The 9682-nt window shown below is 42.8% G+C and overlaps 1 protein-coding gene across 1 annotated transcript; it reads left to right on the top strand.

Annotated features, from left to right (window-relative positions):
* Positions 1-302: 302 nt before the first annotated feature.
* LOC106561026 (leiomodin-2) lies at positions 303-9258 on the top strand. Its single transcript, XM_014124581.2, has 3 exons — positions 303-726; positions 1512-2831; positions 8906-9258. The coding sequence occupies exons 1-3, from the start codon at positions 451-453 to the stop codon at positions 8930-8932; spliced, it is 1623 nt and encodes a 540-aa protein (XP_013980056.1). The 5' UTR covers positions 303-450; the 3' UTR covers positions 8933-9258.
* Positions 9259-9682: the final 424 nt, after the last annotated feature.

The following is a 9682-nucleotide window of genomic DNA, read 5'->3' as shown; positions in this document are numbered from 1 at the left end:
TGGGAAACAAGTGCTTTTACCCAACAACCAGTACTGCATGTCCTGACACATTATGTAACACCATTCATGTTAATTTTTCATGTCTCCCTCAGGCTTTGTTGGTCTATTTTTTCTCCTTGGGTACGAGCTATAGTGATAGGTCTCTTCAGAGCCACTAAGTGGCCTCACATTGCTCCTGTAAACCTATCTTGTTGATCCCCACACCCTAAAAAAAGAACATCATTGGCAGACACTTTACACATTTCCCTCCCTTTAAGGGTCTTATGGCAGCTGGGAAGATTAGACAAACAGAGTCTCTCTTTCGCCATCAGTCTTTCTCTCAGACTCCCTACATCCACAGCATCTCTGGCCACATGCCTTTACCATTACCCAGTAGCTTTAAGAGAGTGTGCGGAAGATTCAGTTGAAAAAGATCCTCACTAAGATCCAAGCGTTTCTGACAAGTCCATCATGAGTACCTTTGGGTACCGAAAGGAGCTGAAGAAGTATGAATCAGTGGATGAAGATGAGGTGTTGGCTGGCTTGTCGTCTGAGGAGCTTCAGGAGCTGGAGAGGGAGCTGGCGGATATGGACCCGGATGACAATATACCTATCGGGCTGAGGCAGAAAGACCAGACCGCCAAGTCCCCCACAGGCACCTTCTCCAGAGAGGCACTACTGAAATACTGGGAGGACGAGACACGCAAACTGCTAGAGGATGACAGATCTGAATCATCCCCTGAACATGTAAGGGGATGGTATTTCAAGGCTTAAACCAGAGAAAACAAATATATATATTATTCTATAGATGACTTAACTTCAGAGGGCTTCCAGATGCAACAAGATCAATTTCAGGCATCCCAAAAAATATTGGCAGAACAAAACAATCTGAAGTTAAGTTGATATGTCCGACTCCTTAACATTTTTCCTATTTCGGTGATGAAAAATACAATTTATTTAAATCAAACTTAAATATTTTAGGTGCGACTTGAAAAGGTTTATTTATTTCATTTTTTATTGTGAAATAGCAGGGACATCTTTGGAATTCAGTGTCTCGCTGATTGAAATGGTCGATTACTTATATTCTGCATTACAGTATAATTTTACAGATAACATTACCTTTTGCCACCAGCCTATCTGAAAATAAAAGATAAAAGACAGATGGAGATGTTTTTACTTTTGCCAATGATAGAAATCACAATAATTTGAGATTCAATATTTTAAATAAGAATGATTGAAGATTATAAGAAATGCAAGAGGTTAAGGGAAAGGTTGAAGTATATATGCAAATGAAGTGTGCCAAACATTTATCGTTGTATAAGAGTTCAAACAATATAAAGACTGTGTTCATTGCCTACTGTGTTATTTTGATATGAGTTAGTGGAAAACAATCAAAAAAAGACATTGTCTCCGAAATACCAGCAATAATGATTCTGTGTGCTCAGATAGTTCTGGAGGTATTCCTCATTAAGAGACAGTAAGTGGAGAATGTAATGTCTCAACCTAATTTTCCACCCTGTTGTAAAATACAGGACAGAATGGAGGAAGGACAGACTGATAAGAGCGAAGAGGAATGTGTGACAGAGAGTGACAGTAACAGCACAGAGTCTGAGGACAGTGATGAGGAAGAGGAACGCCAAAATGGAAGGGAAGGGAGCGAAGACGAGGCAGGTGAGGATGAGAATGGTTCAACTGAGGCTGAAAATGAAGAGGAAAAGAAGGACAAATGCAAACAGGAGCCTTTACCAACTTCTGGTAGACATGGGCAGAACGCTGTTGACCACCTGTCAAGAAACCTAGGGAATTGTTCTGAAAGGGGAGACTGGAGAACAACAATGACTGACCAAAACCTAAATGTGACTCCAGAGAGACCTTGTGGGAACCCTATCGTGATTGACGAGGCACTTGAACGAATCCTTCGCGATGATCCCACAATGAGCGAGCTCAACTTCAACAACATCGAAGACATCTCTCAGGAGACCTTGCTGCGTATCTCCGAAGCACTGAGCACCAATACACACGTACGTGTTTTTAGCCTTTCTAACACCCGAGCCAATGACCGGGTTGCCCTTGCCATCTCCAAGATGCTCAGAGAAAACTGCTCCATCACCAACCTCAACATTGAGTCCAACTTTGTGTCCGGCCAGGGAATCTTGGCGCTGTTGGCATCGCTCCAACAAAACAGTACTCTGGTGGAGCTGCGCTTCCACAACCAGAGGCACATCTGCGGGGGGCAGGTTGAGATGGAGATGGTTCGCCTCCTAAGGGACAACAACACCCTCCTCAAGCTGGGCTACCAGTTTGATCTGCCAGGCCCCAGGATGACTGCCACCAGTATTCTGACCCGCAACCAGGACCGACAGAGGCAGAGACGGCTGCAACAACAGAGGGAGAAAGGCCATCCAGAAGCAACAGTCCAGCCCAGGGCCGATGCCGGGACAACAGGCCTAGTTTCTGGATCGCCTCCTTCAAACCAACCACCCTGGTTCTCTCCAAAACATGTGAGGAATGACCAGACTCCAAATAACATCCCTCCTCCGCCTCCCCCTCCTCCACTCCCTGGCCTTCAGTCTGAGAGGAATACACCAACCAGGAAGATTGCAGAGATGATCAAACAACATGAAGGGAGTACAAAGGGTCAATCAGGCCAAAAGAAACCCAAATCCAAGAGGGGCAAAAATGGGGCCAACAAGAAGTGCAGCTCTGACATTCTCAAGGAGCTGAAGAATGCCTTGAAGCCTTCTTCGCAAAAGAAGAAAGACAACCCACCCCGGCCACTAGCACCTCTGAGCTCTACCCGGGATGATCTGATGGCGGCCATTCGTGGTAGCAGCATTAGATCACTCAAAAGGGTAAGTATGACAGACGCACAAACATACAATCATTAACCAGTGACAGAAATGTTTTTATTAGCACATAAATCTTGATCATTATTCAAAAAAGGACTTTCAACAAACATAAGCCTACAGGAGTGATTACAGAGCGTACCCCGAATCAAAACTCAGTTGTACTCATATGATGCTACAAATAAAACTGAAACACTCTTCCAAAAGTCATTACACAGCCTTTGTGGAAACAGTGCTATCATTAGATGACAACCTTCATAACCCTGTGAATTCCTCCCACTTAAAACAGTTATAAATAGCTGAACATTACCCCCCCCGACTCGATAAGACTAATGGCTTGGAGCACTGATGCACACAGGATGACAGTGTGCCAACAGACCAAATAGTCTACAGCATGGATCACCATGAGGCTGTCAGTTGAAAGATATGGTTGACAAGAAGAGAAAATAGATAAAACTATCTGACCAGAATAAAAAAGTGATAAAGTCCATGACCCATTAGAGTAAAGAAAGGTAGCGGCGTAGGACGCATCCCGCATGGCAGAATGTTTAGAATTACAGGAAATTAGCTTTAAAACTGCAAAATAGCAAAATTCGTAGAATAGCATGAGATTAGCTATAAAACTGAAAATATGTAGAATTGCAAGAAATTAGCATTATAACAGCAACATTTTCTCTCAGCCTCATGGCAAAATATGTGGAATAGCATGACATTAGCTATATAACTGCACATTTTTCTCTTTACCACTTGGTAAAAATGTGCAGAATTGCTGTTTCCCCCCAAAAAATGTTTCCTCCCCAACCCCCCCAAAATATGCACATCTGCATGCTTTATATAGCAAACCAGGGCCATGTGACTCATGGCCCTGGCTTGAAGCAAAGTATTTTTGTGAATGGATGGTGTATCTACATACAATACCAGTCAAAAGTTTAGACACACCTACTCATTCATTTCTTACAATTTTCTACATTGTAGAATAATAGTGAAGACATCACAACTATGAAATAACACATGGAATCATGTAGTAATCAAAAAAGTGTTAAATCAATTTATTTTAGATTTGAGATTCTTCAAAGTAGCAGGTCATCTGATGCAGCACTCAATCATTCTCCTTCTTGGTCAAATAGCCATTACACTGCCTGGAGGTGTGGAAAAACAAATGATAGTCCCACTAAGACCAAACCAGATGGGATAGCGTATCACTGCAGAATGCTGTGGTAGCCATGCCAGTTAAGAGTGCTTTGAATTCTAAATAAATCACAGACAAATCACAGACAGTGTCTCCACCAAAGCACCCCCACACCATCAGACCTCCTTCTCCATGCTTCACGGAAGAGATAATCCGTTCACCTACTCTGCGTCTCACAAAGACATGACGGTTGGAACCAAAAATGTCAAATTTGGACACATCAGACCAAAGGACAGATTTCCACAGGTCTAATGTCCATTGCTTGTGTTTCTTGGCCCAAGCAAGTCTCTTATTCATATTGGTGTTCTTTAATAGTGGATTCTTTGCAGCAATTCGACCATGAAGGCCTGATTCACGCAGTCTCCCCTCTGAACAGTTGATGTTGAGATGTGTCTGTTACTTGAACTCTGTGATGCATTTATTTGGGCAGCATTTCTGAGGCTGGTAACTCTAATTAACTTATCCTCTGCAGCAAAGGTAACTCTAGGTATTCCTTTCCTGTGGCAGTCCTCATGAGAGCCAGATTCATCATAGCGCTTGATGGTTTTTGCGACTGCACTTGAAGAAACGTTCAACGTTCTTGAAATTTGCCGGATTGACTGACCTTAAAGTAATGATGGACTGCCGTTTCTTTGCTTATTTGAGCTGTTCTTGCCATAATATGTACTTGGTCTTTTACCAAATAGGGCTATCTTCTGTATACCACCCCTACCTTGTCACAACACAACTGATTGGCTCAAATGCATTAAGAATGGAAGAAATTCCAAAAATGAACTTTTAACAAGGCACACCTGTTAATTGAAATGCATTAACACTTTGTTTGCTTACTACATATGTGCCATTTCATAGTTTTGATGTGTTCACTATTATTACACACATTTTTTTTAACAAATAGAGAAAAACCCTTGAATTATTACGTGTGTCAAAACGTTTGACTGGTACTGTATACACACCAACACATACACACTCAGCAAAGAAATAAAAATCCTCTCACTGTCAACTGTGTTTATTTTCAGCAAACCTAACGTAAAAATATTTGTATGAACATAAAAAGATACATCAACTGAGACATAAACTATACAAGTTCCACAGTCATGTGACTAACAGAAATTGAATAATGTGTCCCTGAACAAAGGGGGGGTCAAAATCAAAAAGTAAGTCAGTATCTGGTGTGGCCACCAGCTGCATTAAGTACTGCAGTGCATCTCCTTCTCATGGACCTCACCAGATTTGCCAGTTCTTGCTGTGAGATGTTACCCCACTCTTCCACCAAGACACCTGCAAGTTCCCAGACATTTCTGTGGGGGAATGACCCTAGCTCTCACCCTCCGATCCAACCGGTCCCAGACGTGCTCAATGAGATTTAGATCCGGGCTCTTCACTGGCCATGGCAGAACACTGACATTCCTGTCTTGCAGGAAATCACACACAGAACGAGCAGTATGGCTGGTGGCATTGTCATGCTGGAGGGTCATGTCAGGATGAGCCTGCAGGAAGGGTACCACATGAGGGAGGAGGATGTCTTCCCTGTAACGCACAGTGTTGAGATTGCCTGCAATGACAACAAGCTCAGTCCGATGATGCTGTGACACACCGCCCCAGACCATGACGGAGCCTCCACCTCTAAATCGATCCTCCACCAGAGTACAGGCCTCGGTGTAACGCTCATTCCTTCGACGATAAACGCGAATCCAACTATCACCCCTGGTGAGGCAAAACCGCGACTCGTCAGTGAAGAGCACTTTTTGCCAGTTCTGTCTGCTCCAGCAATGGTGGGTTTGTGCCCATAGGTGACGTTGTTGCCGGTGATGTCTGGTGAGGACCTGCCTTACAACAGGCCTACAAGCCCTCAGTCCAACCTCTCTCAGCCTATTGCGGACAGTCTGAGCACTGATGGAGGGATTGTGCGTTCCTGGTTTAACTCGGTCAGTTGTTGTTGCCATCCTGTACCTGTCCCGCAGGTGTGATGTTCGGATGTACCGATCCTGTGCAGGTGTTGTTACGTGGTCTACCAATGTGAGGATGATCAGCTGTCCGTCCTGTCTCCCTGTAGCGCTGACTTAGGCGTCTCACAGTACAAACATTGCAATAGTGTTGCCCTGGCCACAACTGCAGTCCTCATGCCTCCTTGCAGCATACCTAAGGCACTTTCACGCATATGAGCAGGGACCCTGGGCATCTTTCTTTTGGTGTTTTTCAGAGTCAGTAGAAAGGCCTCTATATTGTCCTAAGTTTTCATAACTGTGACTTTAATTGCCTACTGTCTGTAAGCTGTTAGTGTCTTAACGACTGTTCCATAGGTGCATGTTCATTAATTGTTTATGGGTCATTGAACATGCATGGGAAAGTGTTTAAACCCTTTACAATGAAGACCTGTGAAGTTATTTGGATTTTTACGAATTACCTTTGAAAGACAGGGTCCTGAAAAAGGGACGTTTCCTTTTTTACCGAGTTATACACACACACACACACACACACACACACACACACACACACACAGTTGAAGTCGGAAATATACATACACTTAGGTTGGAGTCATTAAAACTTGTTTTTCAACCACTCCACAAATTTCTTGTTAAACTATAGTTTTGGCAAGTCGGTTAGGGCATATACTTTGTGCATGACACAAGTAATTTTTCCAACAATTGTTTAGACAGATTATTTCACTTATAATTCACTATATCACAATTCCAGTGGGTCAGAAGTTTACATACACTAAGTTGACTGTGCCTTTAAACAGCTTGGAAAATTCCAGAAACATTGACATCATTTGAGTCAATTGTTGGTGTACAGTGCCTCTTTGCTTGACATCATGGGAAAATCAAAAGAAATCAGCCAAGACCTCAGAAAAAAATTGTAGTGCTCTACAAGTCTGGTTCATCCTTGGGAGCAATTTCCAAACGCTAGAAGGTACCACGTTCATCTGTACAAACAATAGTACGCAAGTATAAACACCATGGGACCACGCAGCCGTCACACCGCTCAGGAATGAGACGCGTTCTGTCTCCTAGAGATGAACGTACTTTGGTGCGAAAAGTGCAAATCAATCCCAGAACAACAGCAAAGGACCTTGTGAAGATGCTGGAGGAATCAGGTACAAAAGTATCTATATCCACAGTAAAACAAGTCCCATGTCGACATAACCTGAAAGGCCACTCAGCAAGCAAGAAGCCACTGCTGCAAAATCACCATAAAAATGCCAGATTACGGTTTGCAACTGCACATGGGGACAATGATCGTACTTTTTGGAAAAATGTCCTCAGGTCTGATGAAACAAAAAAAGAACTGTTTGGCCATAATGACCATCGTTATGTTTGGAGTAAAAAGGGGGAAGCTTGCAAGCCGAAGAACACCATCCCAACCGTGAAGCACGGGGGTGGCAGCATCATGTTGTGGGGGTGCTTTGCTGCAGGAGTTGATCAGGCTGACCCTCCTCTGGCTGTGTAAAGTTTCTGGATATTTGCGGGAACTGGAACATGCCTGCATACACGGCGATCCAGAACATCCAAAACATTCTCAATGGGTGACATGTCTGGTGAGTACGCAGGTCATGGAAGAACTGGGATATTTGCAACTTCCAGGAGTTGAGACATAGGGCCGTGCATTATTATGCTGAAACAAACACGAGATGGCAGCGGATGAATGGCATGACAATTGGCTTCAAATTGCAATCGATAAAATATATTGTGTTTGTTGTCTGTAGCTTATGTCTGCCCATACCATAACCCCACTGCCACAATGGGGCACTCTGTTCACAACGTTGACATCAGCAAAGCGCTCGCCCACACAATGCCATACACGCCGTCTGCCCGGTACAGTTGAAACCGGGATTCATCTGTGAAGAGTACACTTCTCCAAGGTGCCAGTGGCCATCGAAGGTGAGTATTTTCCCACTGAAGTCGGTTACGACGCCGAACTGTAGTCAGGTCAACACCCTGGTGAGGACGACTAGCACACAGATGAGCTTCTCTGAGACCATTTCTGACAGTTTGTGCAGAAATTCTTCAGTTGTTAAAACCCACATTTTCATCAGCTGTCCGAGTGGCTGGTCTCGGACGATTACGCAGGTGAAGAAGCCGGATGTGGAGGTCCTGGGCTGGAGCGGTTACACATAGTCTGTGGTTGTGAGGCCAGTTGGACGTACTGCCAAATTCTCTAAAACAACGTTGGAGGCTGCTTATGGTAGAGAAATTAACATTAAATTATCTGGCAACAGCTCTGGTGGACATTCCTGCAGTCAGCAATTGCGTGCTCCCTCAAAACTTGAGACATCTGTGGCATTGTGTTGTGTGACAAAACTGCACATTGAGTGGCCTTTTATTGTCCACAGCACAATGTGCACCTGTGTAATGATCATGCTATTTAATCAGCTTCTTGATATGCCACACCTGTCAGGTGGATGGATTATCTTGGCAAAGGAGAAATGCTCACTAACAGGGATATAAACAACTTTGTGCACTACATTTGAGAGAAATAAGCTTTTTGTGCATATTGGAAGATTTCTGGGTTATTTTATTTCAGCTCAGGAAACATGGGATCAACACTTTACATGTTGTGTTAATATTTTAGTTCAGGTAATGATACCAATACAAATAGGGTGAAATTTGCAGTGAGATAAGAGGGTTGTAATTTGTTGTGAATAACTGGTAAGGTAGTTGGAACTCAATGCGACCCCCATCAAAATCATCACTGCTTACAAACAACTTAATGTTACCAAGCTATTTCTCTCACCACGCCAACTGTCTTGCTCTCTCTCTCTCGATCACTCGGTCTCTCTCTCGAGGTTCATTGGTCCTGAAATACCCATCTACTTATCCACTTATTGCATAGATGGTCCGATGGTGTCAGTAGGACATGTGTTGACACTGACTGACACTCTTTCTCCTTGCAGGTGACTCTCCAGCAGGATCAATGTTAACGTTGTGGTGGGAGAAAGGAATATCCAACCTGATCAAGAGCTGTTCTCCACAAATATCGCACCCACTTCATTCTGTATTCATTAAAAAAATGAAACATTTGTACCACAAATGCTAAATATATAAATACAAGTATATTAACATATCATTTGTTTATGTATTACTATGAAACTTTCTGCTTGGAAAACTGTGGACACATTTTACATATAATTTTCTTAGTCTTATGTAAATATTTTCCTGTCATGTAGTGAAAAATACTACAGTGGACTTGATTGCATATTATGAACGGGTGGCAATTTATTGATTAAAGGCACAATCCATAATATTACTGCTGTTCAATAGTCATTTCAATGAATGAGTTACACCCATTGATTCATCGCAGAAATCTTAACTACAAACTGGCTAAATGTAGGCTTATGAAAGATCCAAAAGATAAGCCTTCTCCCATCCTCGCCAGGATTAAAATGACTTGGAACAAAATTAGAACACATTAATGCTATCTGTAACTATATCACCTCTAATCCCGCCTTGCAGCTTCATGTGTATCTTGGAATTGTTCCCAATTCATTAAAGTTCATTTTGCAGCTGTTCAAGGCTAACACATTTTCCCACAAGAGGAGGTCCCTTTGTATAACCCACTAGTCTCGGAGAGAGAATCCTTATAATTGTAGTGTGTCATATATTCAAAAGCCTTTTCAATGAAATGGCATAAATTGACATTTTTTAACTGTGAAAAATGTAATTTAAAACAA

This window comes from Salmo salar, chromosome ssa10, assembly GCF_905237065.1.
Source record: "Salmo salar chromosome ssa10, Ssal_v3.1, whole genome shotgun sequence".
Lineage (NCBI taxonomy): Eukaryota > Metazoa > Chordata > Actinopteri > Salmoniformes > Salmonidae > Salmo > Salmo salar.
The sequence above is the reverse complement of the archived record's forward strand: the minus strand, read 5'-3'. Positions and strand labels throughout refer to the sequence as shown.

What these genes read in the sequence shown, in the direction of transcription:
- LOC106561026 (XM_014124581.2), top strand. Translation starts at nt 451, where the DNA reads ATGAGTACCTTTGGGTACCGAAAGGAGCTGAAGAAGTATGAATCAGTG. An exon ending in CTGAATCATCCCCTGAACAT is followed by an intron (nt 727 to 1,511) that starts GTAAGGGGATGG and finishes TGTAAAATACAG; the next exon opens with GACAGAATGGAGGAAGGACA. An exon ending in GCATTAGATCACTCAAAAGG is followed by an intron (nt 2,832 to 8,905) that starts GTAAGTATGACA and finishes TTCTCCTTGCAG; the next exon opens with GTGACTCTCCAGCAGGATCA.